An 18,038-nucleotide genomic window follows, 5' to 3' on the forward strand; every position below is an offset into this window, starting at 1 on the left:
CATATTTTTGCATGAAGGTTTGTTATTCTATTTCCTCTATATACTCCCAATAGTAAGTTGGCAAATGCACACAATCTTGCACTTTTTATAATTGTGCTACCATGTGGGCTCCACACACTTTCACGGTTTTCATTGTTTGGGTTTTTCCACCTATGGGGTGGTATAGAAGAATGTGAACATGGCCATAAGGTCTTTGTTGAATTAATTTTGTATCGCTTACTACTACTAAATGTATTCTCTTATTTTTTAGGTAATTTTTAGGTAAGTCGTTGTTAGAAATCAAAACATTAACTTTTTGAATTGCATCAAATATAATTGTTGAATTCAACCGAATAAACACTTTGTTTGAAACTTGGGTACTTCCAATAGTAGGTTATTGGACCACAGCAGAGGATGGAAGCTTAGAAATTTGAGTTCCATTCTTTCAGGGAAGGAATTATTGTGGGTATTGACTTGCCTACTTGAGTTTTCAAATTGTTTAGTTTTATTGTTGACCTTTTATTATCAATTCAAAAAAGTGCATTTGGTTAATGACCAAAAGGCCAATAAAGCAATGTGGTGCCAATAACTAACTTGAATTTATTCCAAGAATTCATTTATTAAATACAAAAATACACCCTAATGAACATAGAATCACAAGAAATAAAAAATACAGTACCAACTTCAGCTCCTTGCAAAGATCATGAACTTAGATTCTATACAGCTGATCATTATCCGCGAACGAGGATACTCTGTCCCAAAATTTTCTGTCCTCATGTCCCAAACCAATCATTTCCATTAAATAGTATAAAGAGGTTTTTTTTTTGTATTTTTTTTTTCAAGTGTCAACTTTCATTTGGCTTGAGACACAATGAGACGTAAAAAAATGGGACAGCTGATCCTCATTCTATCCAATGTAGTCCAAAATCTAAAATATGCAAAAGACAGAAGAGACACCAAATTGAAAGACAACAACATAAACTACAAACACAACACCACCTAAGACATTAGTAGACACTGTTAAAACAGTGACTTTAAATAATAGATGTTTTTGAACGCCTTAGTCTTCCACTCCCAAACTTCTCTAGCAACTTCCTGCCATAGACATTGGTTTGCATCACTGGAGAGTTAATTTGGATAAGCTGCAACAGAGTATCTTGAATCTCACCCTGCTTTCAAGTAACATAGAAAAAACCATGTTAGCATAGCATGCTTGTTACCAAGGCTGAAAATGTCAAAATTTTAGCACATAATTTAAGCAATCTTTGAAACAATAGAAAAGTTAGCTATAGCTTCTTCAAGTAGATTTATTTTGTGGGAAAAATTCCAAATAAAGCTAAGAGAGTCAAGCCATTGCAATTCAACCCTTGCCTAAACTATATTGGCATGCAAAATAAGAAATCTTGAGTAATGCACAGACATAAAGATAAAAAACTATAACAATAACAATCAAGTCTTTATCTCATTACGGTGAGGTCGGCTAAAAACTATATATAAAGAAACAGATGTTTAGGTGACCTGACCTTGGATCCCAAGATTGCGGACCGGATGACATAATTTCCAAATGGATCAACTAGAAGCCTTGCAAAATCTGGATCGCGAAGCAACTCCAAGACGATACGTATTCTATGCTGGTCCCCAGCTTCTTCAAAGAACTTCTCCACAACATTACTCCCATACTTATTGCGGGAAAGAGATAAGAATTTCCCTTCAAGGTGTCTCAGTAGACATTCTGTAACTATTGGTGTTTTTGGAGACACTAAGTGTTGCAAGACATAGTTGCTGCAATGACAAGGAAGCAAAATATATAAGAGGTAAAAAGAACAAGTATAGTTAATTATTGGACAGAAATGAGAGAAAATTTGGTAGTGAAAACAAACCCGTAAGCATCTTCTGCTAAGAGTGGAGCATTTACTATGATCTCAGAAATCAACCTCTTCTTGGTTTCTCCATGAGCATAATTAACACATTCCTTCAGCACACAACACCCAGTCTTATCTGTTGCAATCCTAAAACAGTGGTTTGCCACCACTCTCAGAAGACACTGTGATGAAAGTCAACAACCATACCAGAGTAAATTCATCTTATGCAATAGAACATTTTTAGTCTTTCTTTAATAACTTCCTTAAACAGGTGAAAGGGTGAATAGTGTATAAAAACTTTGTTATTTCCAACACTTCTATAGGGCATTACCCAAACAAACACCATCAAAATTCATTTGGTTTGTAAACCAATAAGTGGGTTGAGTAAGGTAAACATTAAAATAGGGATAAAATAAGTTAAAAATGGCGACACAATGCACGAGATTCCTATCTAGTGGGGTGTAAGGGGTACTTGTCTGCAGTCTTAAATCTTACCTCAACTCACAAGCAAAGAGACTGTTTTTGGAATTTGAACTCATGACTTCATGTTGCAAGACAAACAAACTTACCATTCGTCAAAACTCACACTCGACAGAATAAAAGTTGCATGAAGCAAAAGTATGTTGAATTATGCAGTCCAATTTTATATAACCAAACAATGGACTTCATTCATGTCCAGAAACTTAATTTAGACTTACCAAAGAAGCTTAATTAAGAAATAATTATTTCTTGAAGGTGTAAGACTTTAAGTGAAGAGGTGCTACTTCCAGAAACCAAGCAAATAGCTTTCTACTTATAATCAAATACCAGTCTGTTCTATCATCCTTAAAATATTTAAGTCATTTTATAAGATCCCAATGGTTCAAATTGATCTAATTTCACCAATATGCAAAACCAGCAGGAGGAACAGTGAAAAAATATGCTTTGTTCAAGTTTTATTTGTAAAGTTTAAAATATATATTATCAGCACCATAACAACGGAAAGGAAATTAGTTAAACTCAGATAGAGGATCTCCATATTTACCTTAAATTGAATGTGTGAAATCAAACAATGTATATGACCAAATCATGAGTAGTACCTTATTATCTTCTGGTGAGAAATTTTTGAGACAATGCAAGAGCACACGATGACCATTTGCATCTACGGCCAATACAGCAGCACCAGGGCTTAGAGCTGACAGAACAAGTGACCGTTGCTGCTGAGAGGTAATATTCTCTAACAATTTCTCCACAGATCGGGTTCTGGTATGAGAAATCAAAAGCAACTTCTTAATTAAATTATACAAAAATGAGAGTTACCATGGAACAAACATCTCAATTTATTTTAACATGCAATAGTTTACTATTAGAAACACAATTCCTTAGCTAATCAGAATAATCCCTAAACAATATATTAAGGATGCCATCAAATCAGAAATTATACATTAAGCTAAAGTAACAAAAAACAAAGGGATATAAATGAGAGAAGTTATACATACCCATATGTGTTAAGACAAATTCTGACTAGCATCAGATTAGACTGGATCAATTTCAAAATGATGATAGCCCTTTGTTCTTCAGTGCAAATTTCCACCAACTTCTGAATAACATAATTCCCAAAGGGATCAACCATCAACTCAGCAACATGATCAAGCAGCTCCAAGAAAATGAAAGAAGTCTCATTGCTTGTCACTTTCAATCTTTTCATTATTGATATCAATAATCTGCGTCCACTTTGATCCTTGGCTAATAACACAACCCTCCCTCTCAGATTATTCAAGCAATGCTGATTACTCATTCCATTATTCAAATTAAGCCTATTACCCAACATAAACTGATCATCCACAAGAATCCCTCCAAAACCTGTTTCTCTCACAAAAGCCTCAGAATCAAGAAACCCATTATTGTTTCTTGAAGAACTACCACTAGAAGTAGATGCAGCATAGGAACCGCACGAACGGTTGTTCAAGTTCATACATCCTCTTTCAGTATAGTACTCAGCCAAACAATTATGCAACAAAGGTAACCCACCACCAATAACAGCATTGTTATCATGGGTTTGATCATAAAGATTAGACCTTTGAGGAGTACGAAAAGTGGGGTTTTCAAAAGAATGATTATTTAGTGAGCCGTTAAGAGTAGAAAACCCATCACCGATTGAAGGTGAGTAACTGAAATCGAAAGGAGAGAGAGAGAGAAGAGAAAAAACATCTTCTAAAGGATGATCGGTTTGGTTATGAAAGGGGTTTTGATTTTGTGATGAAGATGAAGAAAAACGAGAACCGTGTTCATTGAACACGAGGGAAGAAGAAGAAAGTGGTGGAAACGACATCGTTTATAAGTTTCAGCTATAGAGAGAGGAAACCATGTTGAAGTGGTGGCCGGAGTCTGTGACAGAAGCAAAGGGGTTTGGGTTTTTAAAGAAAGCAATAAAGGTTATTTAATTTCTGATATATCAATATTTTTTAGATAATGATTATCAATTAAGATTATCAAAGAAAATAAGGAAATAAAGTGATGATAAATCTGAGAAAAAATTGGAGAAGTAGAAGAGTTGGTTAAGAAAAGAGATATAAGGTAAGGGGAGTGTTTGCTCAAACCACAGTGCTGCATGCAATATATAGTAACTTTACATGCGACAAACCCAAAAGTATATCAACCAAACCAAAAGGATATAATAGTTTGAGTTAATAGCCCAAAGTCATAAAGAGTAAAAGTGGTATAAGGTTTCATTGGATTCTTAAGATTGTGGTTTGACTCTCGATGTCAACAATTGTTAGGAGGGGTAGTCACAAACCCAAAAGAGATTAATTATTTACTTAAATGGGTAAGGGATAATGTTGGTATTAAAATATATACAATATTTTAACAATAAACATGTGCAATATCTTCTTCCAATATTGGCTTTTATACACATAATTTGAATCAAAGATATCTTTGATCTAATGCATATTTTTAGTTTTATAGAGGACGTTATTGTTGCTAAAATCAAAGAATCTGAGATTGATCCTTAAAGATTTTAAATAACAATTAAATTCTTTTTATGTGATAAGAATCCCCAACCTAATATTTTTGAGATATAAAATGGTTTGAATAATATTTACATTGGAATCGAACTTCTAATATCTATCTAAGGAATTCAATCACCTATTAATTTTGTTTAAGCCAATCAATAGATAATGGTTAATTAAGTTAGTCTTTGATGGAAACTAAATATATTTAAATTTGTTTTAAAATAAAACTAATTCAACTATAGTTTAAAACAAATTAGGATTAAAATGAGTTATTTTATTTCTCAATAATGAAATGGGATGACATCACTTGTTTTATGCTTTGTGTAACTCTGAACAAAGGAAATTTTTCATTAAAATTCTATTAAACTGTATTTTTTCGACTTTAATGTACAATTAGACATGGATTTTTTACGATTTTTCTGATAAGAAAATGCATTAAGCCATGGGAATGGGAATATCGAATCTCTATATAGAATTTGCTTCAATCTATATATAATTGCTTACTAACTATATAATACATAAAGCTGGAGTATCTTTTATGTCCACCTTTTCCCCCCTTAAAATCGACACTAATCATATATTGTGATGGTTAATGAATAAAACTGATATGATAATTATTATATATTAAAGATTAAATATTCCATTATCTTAAAAATCATGGCTTGATAATATGATAGTTATCAAATGTTTGAGGATTTATCTACTGCTTTTTTAAATAAAAAATAACCCCAACAACACTCTTGTAAATTTAAATAAATTCAAAATTATAGATAATTTTTAATATTGAAAAGTCTATTTATTTAATTTCCTTCTCCTAGATACATATAAAATTTGTTTGCTATTTGTCGAACCCAAATTTTTTTTTTAGAAAAAAATAAATTTTGAAATTTTTTGAGTGAATAAACTGAGTTTGTTTTCTCAACAAAACAACTTAGTGAATAAACACCTGGTAAAAAAGTTTATCAGTTTGTTACACTTTTTAAATTAATTTTGAAATTAATAAAGTATTAACTTGTAGATGGTTTTTTGAAATTAGGAGGGAGGTTATCCTTTTATATTTTTTAAAACATTATTAGATAAACATTATATAAAAGTGTTTATCGGTTTATTTCACTCTTTTATTATTTAAATTTTAATTATTTCGAAGTTTAAAATTTTTAAAAATTATTATTGGCTTAATATAATTTCAACAGTAATTATCTCTTAAAATTTGTTTTTCTTAAGAATTAAAAGAAAAACCGACATAATGATATCTAAAATAAAGTTTATCAATTAGATACAACTACCTGTTAAAATAATATTAAATAAAACCGAAATTAATATTTAAATAAAGATGAGATGATAACTATTGATGTTTATCTCTGAATATTAAGTGATAATGTTTGTAACTAACTTTAGATAGAGATAGGTGGAGCGATTACCCGGTTGTTAGATTGGAGCTTATCAATGAAGCTATCAACTCGATTGCATTGACTCATTAGTTAAAGAGACAAAAAAAAAACTAGAGATCTAAAAATTTGTGTTTGAGATACGACTTGATTTACTTTTTTGGTTGAGTTTGTTTAATGTTTCATTTTTTCTAAGTCATCCTTTTAGTTTATATTCTTCACAATTAAAGATCAAAAATACATTTCACACTTAAATTAATGATATTTTTTATAAGACCATAATATATTTCTCACAATATGTGTCATTGTATCTATTAATCAACCCATGATTGGTTAAAAAAATATATTTAAGTTTAAAAATTAATAATTAACTATTTTCCTGACTAATCACAACTAATGACATATGCAATAGCACAAACTATAGTACAACATATGTGTTACTCATTTCTTTCAGCTGTGGAAAAAAGATTTGCTAAGTTTTTTTTGTTTCTGATATGCATCTTCGTACTAGAAGCAATTCTGTTTGAGTTTGGAACATCCACATGTATGTGAGATTAACTATTCTAGCGGATATTTTTTCCATCCACAAGATTTAAACCCGAAACTTTGCTTAAGATGAATCAAATATGTACCACTTGAATCAATATTTGTTGGTAGATTTTGTTAAGTTTTATAAGTGAAAAGACGATATGTTTTATTATATTGGTAATATAAATCTTTTTCGATTCTTTTAAATCGATATTTTTTCAACTAAACATTTAACCAATTTCCATATAAATATATAAAGATTTAATTTGGAGTATTGCATACAATTTTTTGTTGTGGGGAGAGTTAGCCCTACCATGAAATGGATATTTCTTCAAATAAAAATGAGTTTCTTCATAGTGTAAAAAAAGTTACCATATATCAAAAAACTCATTTTTATTTGAAAACCTATTCCCAAAAAATTGTACTTTTTCTGAGAAATAATCTTAAACACATGCATCAGTTAAATAAATTAATAGATATATATCATATACAAATATGTGTTAAACAAATTTTCACATCCATCTCATATGAAGCTTACATCCACGAGAGAGATTTTCACTTAAGGATAAAATAATTATGGTTTGCTTGAACTAAAACTTGAAAATGACACATTATTTTTCTATGATTAGTTGTTCGGATACTATAATATTCCTCACTTACAATTAATAAGTTTGACCTAATTAAGGAAATATAAGCACGTGGGTAGTGAAGGGACAAAAGCACTTATGTGTATATGTTTATAGGAAAGAGAATTGTGGCGATTAGTCGTGTTCAATTAAGTTGATCGAGGTCTATCAATAAAGTATCGATCTATCAAATGTTCGATTTCTGAGAATAACACTTATTGAAAGAGGTAACTACAAATCATAAGAGAGATTAAATTATTATTTAAAAAGTTAGGAAATATACTTGGTAGTAACAAAAGATTGGTCATGTCTTTGACATGTGGGGATGTGACTTCAATGTTATTTGGATCATCTCAAGTCATAAAAGAGAATTTTTCTAAAATAAAAGAATTCAACACCGTAAATGTACTCAATTCAATGAATTTTTGATGCATTGTCGTCAAACTGAAAATGATTGGCTGGGCAAGACTGTTATATCTGTCGATATTCTCAGCATAAAAGTAGAAACCACGAGGCAACTTCATTGTTATTTTTTTGGGTAAGTTTGATCAGATCTTATTGTAAACATTGTCTGTTATGGTTCAATTAAGTTTGAACTCATTCATTTAAAAAGTCCAATGAGGATTCTGACGTATTAAAAATAACAGCAAAAATTGGAGTGACCAATGCTCTGAACCGTTTCTTTAAAAGAAAGTTGAGGAAACCCCATTATAAATTGTCCAACATACGAGTCTCGTCTACCTTAAATACCTGATATACTAATATTTGCCAATAAAAAAATGAATTGTCCATGTGTCCATGATGGCACTTTATCCTTATGCTCAGTCTTCAGCAGGGCACTTTATAGGCTCAAACAAGCTGCCCAAGAACCACTCTCACTACACTAGGCCAACTCCTGAATTAGCAGAAGTACATCCTTCACAAGGCCAACATGGCAGTAGCCGAACTCGAACACATCACAATGCCTACGCATTCTAGATTCGATTACATGCACCTGCAACATGCCTACCACTACACCTTGAAATCTTTTACAGAATGAATAAATTTGCCAATTAATAATCCAACCTCAAGAGTACAGGATGAGTGTGAAGATAATAGTAATACTCAGATATGAGGTCCAAATCAAGGTCATATACCAGTATCAGACTCAGCTAGAGAATACAACAAAGCATATTGCAATAGCCCAAGGTCTACAATGCTACCACATCGAATTATATTCTCTATTATGATAAGACAACACTGTATTGCTCTCTCACAATCTTATATTTTGCACTAGAATCATGCATATACAAATAGACATGTTTCTGTGTGTAGGCCACAGTTAGTAAATAAACATTTACTTAAATTAATCCACTGATGCGCTGGAAATTAGTACTGAATTAGATGCACTTCAATAATGGTACTTGGACGAAACCATGCTTAGATAAATTGATGAACAATGTCTATATAAGCTAAACTTTCAATATTATTGATGTAGGTTAGATACAGATTAAATTTTTATAAATAAAATTATCCTCTATCCCTTTTTCTACTTTTCTTTCTTCTGCATCAAAAACAGTAAAATTTGCATCTTTAACTTCATCCACAACACGGTGAAGTAATTACAAACTACTATCTTTGCAACTTCGCCATCAGCATAGTGAAGTCAATACATGATACTACCTTCGCTGCTACATCTTAATCTTCATCCTCGGTATAGGAGAGTCATCATCAACTATTTATCCCATGAAGCACAATTCATGTGCAAATATAACTAGTTCTTTAACAAATTGGACCACTTTAAAAAAATACTAACTTCCATCTAACTTGTTTAATCTTCTTCGAAAAGAGGACTCGGCAACTGTGGAGGGGAAGGCAGGTGCGCCACATTTTTGAACTGTAACAATTGATAAAGATCACAAAAGTCATTCAACTAGCCATAACAAAAATCAAAGATATGCACCCAGCAATAATAAAAAATATTCACCTTTTGCTGTGTGTATTTCTCCCTAATGGCTGTGAAAGACCCTCCACGTCTCGCCAAGTACAACTCGTGTAAGATGAGAACACATTCTTTCAACTCAGCTACATCATACCCAGTGGATTTACACAGGTTTGAAGTCTGCCAAAAACATTAAACTTCATAAATATCTTTGAGCATTAATCTTAATTTATTAGTTCCTTTACATAGAAATTAGATTATTATTCAAAACATCAAATACTCACCCAAGGATGCAATTTAGGCCAAATCATATATCTGGCAAGAAATGTAGCAGATGCAGCCACCAAAGAAGGCAAAAACTTCAAACAACCATAATCCAACAAACTCAGCTCGGCGAGATAATTACATAAATACTCAAACTGCAATTTTTTAACCTGAAATTATTTTGAAAGTAAATCAGTAAACATTCATTTAAAAATCAGCCGAAATTAAAAGAGATAACGAATAAGCACTTCAACTTACTTTAGTATTCTCACAACCAATCGCAACAAAACTCCTGCATCAGAAAAAAGTACACAAACAAGGTCCACAGTCATTTCAATTGGATTGATATTTTCAATTATTAGTACTAATTGGTAATAATCAAATGATGAACAGAATTCAGCATTCTTACCTTAGAAAAGTCTTAGCATTAGGATTGCCCATTTCAAAAGATAGGGATTTGAGTATATCAGCTTCCATTTTCACAACCTACATTATCATCAATTACATTACAAAACAGAATCCTAAATTAAACCAAATATGATTTCACAAACTAGTGATCAAAACAAAAAACTTACCTCAGACTTATCATAAGTGTTGTCGGTAATCAACACAAAATCTTCCACATTAGGCGGGTTTATCTCTTCATACTTACTGAACATCAATGTGGAAAAAATGTTATTTTGTTGCATAATCATATAAATAAAATATTAACAATTGATGAAGACTTACGCTGCAATCAGCATTGTAGAAACTCCCAACAACTGAAGCTTGGGTTTAGCGACACGGTTAAGAGACAGAAACCTATCAATGTACGAGATTGAAAGAAAAAGAGTATCTGGGAGAAGCTTATACTCATCGGCAACCTCGACCAACCAATCCACTAAGATCCCTCGCATATGAGGGGTAACCTCACACTGAACTTTCTCAATGTAATTCACCATTGGCCTCCGCTTATTCTCCCTCTGAGAAACAAACAATCAATTAATCAATCAATTGAATCAATAAAATTCAAACAACCCATAATCAAGAAACCTAAAAAGATCCGATTTTTAAAACCAATTTACCTCCATTCTGAAAAGATATGAACATATATCATTAACCATTGGTTCAACATTCTGTGGGTCACTGAATTTCACATTGGTGGTTGATTTTGCAGTGACACTAACAAATGCCTTTTTCTCATCATCGAAATCTGAATCAAGAGAAGAAAATGGCCTCCTTGAAGCTGCTACCCTCTTAATCCTCGGATTCTTCACACCTCTGGGTTCCTCAGTGAAATTGGGTACATTTGAAATTTCACCCAACACAACACGTTGTTTCTTCATGGAGTTTTCATCTTGAAAATCAGAAACGTTGACAGAGGTAGATTTTCTCTTGGCGGCGCGTGTCTCCATCTATTCTCACGCTCTCGAATGTGACAAAGTTGGAAAATAATAGAACAAAGAGAGGAAAGGGAATTAGATTTTGTGATATTGAGTGAGAAATGTTGTGAGATGAATTTATACTGAATAATGAAAACACTAAGTTGCCGCTAATAGTTTGTGATAAAATGTTTTTGGCGTATTTTAGTTTTGATTCGAAAATTAAAATGAAATTTTTTTAAAAATGTTGCTTTCGTATGGCGGGGTTTTGCCACACTCCTTTTATTTCCGCCGCCACTTTCAAATATTCATTTTTGGTGCAATGTGACATAATCCAACAAACTCAGCTCGGCGAGATAATTACATAAATACTCAAACTGCAATTTTTTAACCTGAAATTATTTTGAAAGTAAATCAGTAAACATTCATTTAAAAATCAGCCGAAATTAAAAGAGATAACGAATAAGCACTTCAACTTACTTTAGTATTCTCACAACCAATCGCAACAAAACTCCTGCATCAGAAAAAAGTACACAAACAAGGTCCACAGTCATTTCAATTGGATTGATATTTTCAATTATTAGTACTAATTGGTAATAATCAAATGATGAACAGAATTCAGCATTCTTACCTTAGAAAAGTCTTAGCATTAGGATTGCCCATTTCAAAAGATAGGGATTTGAGTATATCAGCTTCCATTTTCACAACCTACATTATCATCAATTACATTACAAAACAGAATCCTAAATTAAACCAAATATGATTTCACAAACTAGTGATCAAAACAAAAAACTTACCTCAGACTTATCATAAGTGTTGTCGGTAATCAACACAAAATCTTCCACATTAGGCGGGTTTATCTCTTCATACTTACTGAACATCAATGTGGAAAAAATGTTATTTTGTTGCATAATCATATAAATAAAATATTAACAATTGATGAAGACTTACGCTGCAATCAGCATTGTAGAAACTCCCAACAACTGAAGCTTGGGTTTAGCGACACGGTTAAGAGACAGAAACCTATCAATGTACGAGATTGAAAGAAAAAGAGTATCTGGGAGAAGCTTATACTCATCGGCAACCTCGACCAACCAATCCACTAAGATCCCTCGCATATGAGGGGTAACCTCACACTGAACTTTCTCAATGTAATTCACCATTGGCCTCCGCTTATTCTCCCTCTGAGAAACAAACAATCAATTAATCAATCAATTGAATCAATAAAATTCAAACAACCCATAATCAAGAAACCTAAAAAGATCCGATTTTTAAAACCAATTTACCTCCATTCTGAAAAGATATGAACATATATCATTAACCATTGGTTCAACATTCTGTGGGTCACTGAATTTCACATTGGTGGTTGATTTTGCAGTGACACTAACAAATGCCTTTTTCTCATCATCGAAATCTGAATCAAGAGAAGAAAATGGCCTCCTTGAAGCTGCTACCCTCTTAATCCTCGGATTCTTCACACCTCTGGGTTCCTCAGTGAAATTGGGTACATTTGAAATTTCACCCAACACAACACGTTGTTTCTTCATGGAGTTTTCATCTTGAAAATCAGAAACGTTGACAGAGGTAGATTTTCTCTTGGCGGCGCGTGTCTCCATCTATTCTCACGCTCTCGAATGTGACAAAGTTGGAAAATAATAGAACAAAGAGAGGAAAGGGAATTAGATTTTGTGATATTGAGTGAGAAATGTTGTGAGATGAATTTATACTGAATAATGAAAACACTAAGTTGCCGCTAATAGTTTGTGATAAAATGTTTTTGGCGTATTTTAGTTTTGATTCGAAAATTAAAATGAAATTTTTTTAAAAATGTTGCTTTCGTATGGCGGGGTTTTGCCACACTCCTTTTATTTCCGCCGCCACTTTCAAATATTCATTTTTGGTGCAATGTGAAAAAAGTTTTACTTCATTCTCCATGGCCGGAGCCTAAAAAATTGCAATATCAATAAAAATTTATAATATAACTATTATTTGCTCGATATATTTAATGAATGTCAGATAATGTATAAAACTCGTACATTGTTAGTATATATATTATATTTGTATATTTAAAATACGAAAATATTGTAAAAAAATTAATTAGTATTCATGTTTTTCTTTTCTGAAGTTTAAAAAAATATATCATTCCTCTTTGTAAAAGAAGATTCGAGAGTCTTTATGCCCATTGTCAACTCATTTGCTAGTAAATTGAAGAAGAAAAAATTATTTGGTGGTGGATATATTTGCCTTTAAATTCAATTGATGCATTATATTATCTTATTGTGATAAAATAATTTTTATATGGGAAATAAACAAATAGAAACTTATAATATTCGAGAAAATACTATATGTATTAATTAACTTTCGCTTTTACATATTTAAAAATAAATATGTAATTATGGATGATATACTATGAAAAAATTTATCTATATTGGCAGCATAGTATAGATATTTAACAAGTACTATTCTACCAACAACCTAAAAATGATTTCTATTGTTAATGTTTTATGTATTTGATTTCAATTTTAGATCCCTCATTTGTTTAAAGATTGTTAACTTTGGTTGAATATCACCATTTTTATATGAATATAAAACCTATACACCGTAAAGATTTATAAACAAATATCATATTATCTATAATTTATCTGATTATATTTTCTAAAATATTGCTAAATTTATCTATGCTAGATAATTTAGTGACAGTTTATACAATTATATATTATTAGTATAAATATTTTTTTTCTTTTTATATATAAAAATAGATTTTGCATTAAATGTTTTAATAAAATAATAATAAAAAGTAATGGAAACAAGGAAAGTAGATAATTGTTTGACCATCAAGTTTGACTATTTTCATTGTAGAGCATGGCGCAAAAATAGCGCGCCATTCCACCGCCACGTGATAACAAAATTTTAAGGCCAAAAGGCGAGAAGAGGGTTTAATATTTGTGAATACTAGGTGTAAATTAGGTTGTAATATTAGTAGAATCTAGAATTATTAATATATGGTAGGTAATATATTAAGTATTAAATAAAAGTAATTTCTATAAATAATACATGATATGTTCAATCTAAAAAATATTGCACTAACACAAATATTATAGTTATATCTATGAATCACGGATTCGTCAAACACTCTCACGTGTCGGTGTCCGATATGTATCTGACATGAATATGCTCGGATTCGCGAAAAATACGTATCCATAGAGTATCCAAAAATTTAAAAAAAATATTAAAACACGTATTCGATTTGTTTTCAATAAAATATAAGATATATATATTCGTTTTGAGTAAGTATAAGATATATAGATTCGTTTCTAATAAAACATAATAAGGTAAATTCGTTTACAATAAAACATGATAAAATATATTCGTTTTCAATAAAACATGATAACATAGATTCGTTTTTATTAAAATATGATAAAATATATTGTTATGGAGGGCAATGATTTTAGGATAGATTTGTTTTCATTAAAATAGAATAAGATAGATTTGTTATGGAGGGTAGTGATTTTAAATTTCCATATTTTTTACTTTGGATATTTTGATTTACACGTATAATTTTATCATATTTTGTGTTTTTATTATTTTATATGTGTATCTCTGAACGTATCGTATCCTGTATTTTGAAAAAAAAAATACATGTCAACGTATCAGATACGTATCGTACATGACACACATATCAGTATACATGCTTCATATGTTATAATAATATGATTGAGATATATATTTTTTTTAGAAAATCTAATATATATGTCATTTAAAGAATTTTATATAGTCAATACATTATCATTCATTGATACAAGTCAACAATATTATGTTACAATTTTCAAAGAATTTGGGAAATGCATTTAATATTTTCATAGGACGCCACTCATGGACAATAAACACCTTATTTGTGTTTCAATGAAAATTTTAATCTAACGAAAATCTGATTAATAAAGAAAACCTTAACCTTTCACAAGTTCAAAATTAACAAAAAGGGGGTGAATTTAAAGTTGCTAATGTCCACGGCCTCTTTTGCTTGGTCCGGAAGCTAGTACAAATGACAAGCTGCGTTTTGAAGGACGAGTGCTTGAGTTGTTAGAATCAACAACAAATGACACCATTCCACGAGACGAATTCGATCCCGTAGAGTTAGTTTGCGAGTTGATTTCCGGAGACGAAGATTTGAAAGTGATAAAATCTTCACAATCTTCAGTTACCTCTGCCTTTAACGCCTCAGATCGAAGAACTCGGCTATGCACAAAAGAGAGCTGAGATGACACCACAAACATTACAATAACCACAATCCAAAGACCCTTCTTCAATGCCATTTTTATTTCTATGCCTTTAACTATAGTTCCTTTTTTGAGGCCTCTTACTCTCAGTATATATTTGTATAATATATTTCAAGCGTTTGTAATCGTTTTGAGCTAATTAAGGAGCAACTACTTAGTTTATATACAGAAACTTTCTGCTGAGGATGGTGGTTTTTCCAAGTGGGTCCTCAAAACTGAGAAGCAAGCTAGGTTTTTTCTGCTGAATTGAGTTTAACACCTTAACCATCCTATATTGTTTCTTTTATAGTTATTATACTATTATTATTATTTGGTGTCTTTCTTTTGAATGTTATTGTGCTGCTTGGGTTCTCACTTGCCTAGAGATATCGATCATTCCTTGCTTTGAAATTATTCTTTGACTTTATAATACTACTCCAACACGAGTTGATAACATGCTACACCAAAGAATGAACGCAAAAAGATGGTTAGTGAAAGTATACGACTTCAAGGGTGTGCATGTTTCACGTCGAACCCATTTGTTTCACACGGTCTTTTTTGACTTGAAGCTTGAATTTTGCAGTCTGTTACGCGTTGCATGTGTCACACTCTCTATGTATTCATTATTAAATGCCTATGTAGTAGTTATGTTCCTTTTGCCATGTCATAAAAGTTAACAGCCACTAAAAAAGGCTACCCTAAAATTTAGTGTCTATCTGTCGATTATGTAAAGGGTACACGTTTGGTTGAACTGTCATCTCTTTTGAGTTCAACAAAAGACGGTGCATAGCAGCATAGGTGAGTGGCCATGAATAAGGATCACATGTTTCTAAATATTTTGTTTTTATGTCCCAAGTCAATTACATTACAACAAATAAAAAAAATTAATTTTTGTTTTTATAAAAAAAATTATTAACTAGTTGACACTTTTTGATAGGATTAGTACATGATAAGATATCAAATCTTGATCTAGGTTAAGTGGCCCATGGAATCACATGTGGAAATGAGTCTACTCAAATTTGTTTTAAATTATATTTTTAGTTTAAATTTGAGTTTGGATTATTTGGGTACGTAGCTTCCCATACATTTTGACATTTATTTCATTTTTACCTTTGGTGTTTTATCTAATATCTTTCTACTTATATATACACATGTTAGATTTTGCTTAGACCTAAGTTCTTGCTTTTACCTTCCAAGAGAAACAAAATTTAATGTCTTTGTGGTGGTAGCTCATTCAAGAATAACGAATTGGGTATAAAATCTAAATGTCTATCTTTCCGGTGCCGCACAATTTGAATAAGACTATGTTTTTTATCTTCAATATTTGTTGCACAATTTGAAACGGTCTTCGAATTGCTTTGTCGAACATATTATTTATGTTATGCTTTGACAATTGACAAGATAATATATAATGTTCTTGATAAATTTTCAGAATAAGCATAATGAGATAATTTCTGTTGTTGAAAAACATCAAATAAGAACATTTTTATCTCTTTGAAAGAAATTCTTAATCAACCTACATTATTTAGCACAATGTATTTAGGTTTAGGCATTTCCCTCAATAAAAAAATGGGGCAAATTGTATAGATGATCTTAAAAGAAAATACATCTTTAAACAAACTCAAAATGTTTTTTATCACCTTCCTCCTAATGTGAAAATGAAGGGGAAGTTATTGTTGAATCATTCCAATCAACAATGACTAATAAAAGTAGCTTTAGTCTGAGTTACAAAAGTTGACTAATTTTATGTCATCCCAAAAAAATACGAAAATTATGAGTTATACATTTGTACATATTTTACCCTTCATACATGACATTATCTATAAACAAATATTATTCATTTTAGACATGACATCATTTATAAAATATAACAAGCATCATAATTCTATTATGCTACATTACATGCTTCAAAAAAAAATCAAATCTTTGCCCCTAATGTGTTTTAAAATATATTTATTTCAACCCCATGTGTCTCATGTGTTAAGATCATTCTCGTCAAGTTTCAAATTCATCTTAGAGTATTCAAAGAATTGTTGTGTAAGTCTTCACAACCTTCATTCAATACGAGATAAGTATATTTTTTTAATAGTCAAAGGGAATAAGTAGACCTATTTACTATCTATTTTAAGCTCAAACGTATGATGCATAATGGTACATAATCCTACCCTTCATCTTTAGTCTTCTGACTCTTCTCTATAAATATACACACACATAACACATGAATCCTCGCAAGCCACAAGGAATTACAACTAACAACAAAGTAGTACTATCTTGATGCTTATCTTTAATTAGAGCCAAATCTAGATATGAAACATCTCAGTGTCAACTCACCCAGTTTGCAACATGGGTTCTTAGTCATTATCATATTGATGCTTGTCTTATTTTGCTTTTCATCTTGCCACGTTGAAGGGTTGAGGCCTCTACCGCAACATTATTCACTTGGTTCATCTACCTTCAATCGCTTCATGATGGCTCAAACATACTCTGGTCCAAGTCGAGGGGGAAAGGGTCATAATACTACTTCTTAATGTTACATATATGAAGATCAAATGAAGATACTTTATTATTTGATTTGTATTACTTTTATTTGAGAGTTAATGTTGGTTAACAAATGAATAGTGAATGATTCGCTGACAGTGTGATATATATTAAATCATTATTATTTTGTTTTGTTTTTCATCTTATATTATTCTTGTTAAGCACATAATGCTGACCAGGAACTGCAATCTTTTTCACTTTTATTTTTTATCACGTTTTCGTTACAGGAGACATTTGCATGATTAGGGGATTGTTTGTCAGTAATTTTGTAATAAAAGTCTTTCAAGGGTACCCTAATAAAATATCTGTTGTGTTATTCTAT

General features: G+C 31.2%; 3 protein-coding genes across 4 annotated transcripts; all 3 read right to left on the minus strand.

The window, feature by feature from the left end:
* LOC109326170 (pumilio homolog 12-like) lies at positions 983–4,345 on the minus strand. Its single transcript, XM_019558852.1, has 5 exons — positions 3,320–4,345; positions 2,921–3,083; positions 1,860–2,023; positions 1,503–1,761; positions 983–1,148 (listed from the first exon to the last, which is right to left on the minus strand). Exons 1-5 carry the CDS (start codon positions 4,150–4,152, stop codon positions 1,014–1,016), a joined length of 1,554 nt encoding a protein of 517 aa, XP_019414397.1. The 5' UTR covers positions 4,153–4,345; the 3' UTR covers positions 983–1,013.
* LOC109326120 (G2/mitotic-specific cyclin C13-1-like) lies at positions 8,824–12,642 on the minus strand. Of its 2 annotated transcripts, none has more exons than XM_019558789.1 (8): positions 12,209–12,642; positions 11,874–12,106; positions 11,720–11,795; positions 11,554–11,630; positions 11,403–11,436; positions 9,582–9,731; positions 9,343–9,477; positions 8,824–9,252 (listed from the first exon to the last, which is right to left on the minus strand). In XM_019558789.1, exons 1-8 carry the CDS (start codon positions 12,536–12,538, stop codon positions 9,187–9,189), a joined length of 1,101 nt encoding a protein of 366 aa, XP_019414334.1. In that variant the 5' UTR covers positions 12,539–12,642; the 3' UTR covers positions 8,824–9,186. The 2 variants fall into 2 exon arrangements, with proteins under 2 accessions (XP_019414334.1, XP_019414333.1); XM_019558788.1 differs by lacking the exons at positions 11,403–11,436; positions 11,554–11,630; positions 11,720–11,795; positions 11,874–12,106; positions 12,209–12,642 and adding exons at positions 9,820–9,853; positions 9,971–10,047; positions 10,137–10,212; positions 10,291–10,523; positions 10,626–11,056.
* On the minus strand, positions 14,913–15,311 carry LOC109326552. The gene has a single exon (XM_019559244.1). The coding sequence runs from the start codon at positions 15,233–15,235 to the stop codon at positions 14,921–14,923; it is 315 nt and encodes a 104-aa protein (XP_019414789.1). The 5' UTR covers positions 15,236–15,311; the 3' UTR covers positions 14,913–14,920.

The sequence above is a fragment of the Lupinus angustifolius genome, chromosome LG14 (genome assembly GCF_001865875.1).
Source record: "Lupinus angustifolius cultivar Tanjil chromosome LG14, LupAngTanjil_v1.0, whole genome shotgun sequence".
Classification (NCBI taxonomy): domain Eukaryota; kingdom Viridiplantae; phylum Streptophyta; class Magnoliopsida; order Fabales; family Fabaceae; genus Lupinus; species Lupinus angustifolius.

What these genes read in the sequence shown, in the direction of transcription:
- LOC109326170 (XM_019558852.1), bottom strand. Translation starts at nt 4,152, where the DNA reads ATGTCGTTTCCACCACTTTCTTCTTCTTCCCTCGTGTTCAATGAACAC. An exon ending in ATTTGTCTTAACACATATGG is followed by an intron (nt 3,084 to 3,319) that starts GTATGTATAACT and finishes TTCTCATACCAG; the next exon opens with AACCCGATCTGTGGAGAAAT. An exon ending in TTAGCAGAAGATGCTTACGG is followed by an intron (nt 1,762 to 1,859) that starts GTTTGTTTTCAC and finishes TTGTCATTGCAG; the next exon opens with CAACTATGTCTTGCAACACT.
- LOC109326552 (XM_019559244.1), bottom strand. Translation starts at nt 15,235, where the DNA reads ATGGCATTGAAGAAGGGTCTTTGGATTGTGGTTATTGTAATGTTTGTG.
- LOC109326120 (XM_019558789.1), bottom strand. Translation starts at nt 12,538, where the DNA reads ATGGAGACACGCGCCGCCAAGAGAAAATCTACCTCTGTCAACGTTTCT. An exon ending in TCTACAATGCTGATTGCAGC is followed by an intron (nt 11,796 to 11,873) that starts GTAAGTCTTCAT and finishes ATTGATGTTCAG; the next exon opens with TAAGTATGAAGAGATAAACC. An exon ending in AATGCTAAGACTTTTCTAAG is followed by an intron (nt 11,437 to 11,553) that starts GTAAGAATGCTG and finishes TTTCTGATGCAG; the next exon opens with GAGTTTTGTTGCGATTGGTT.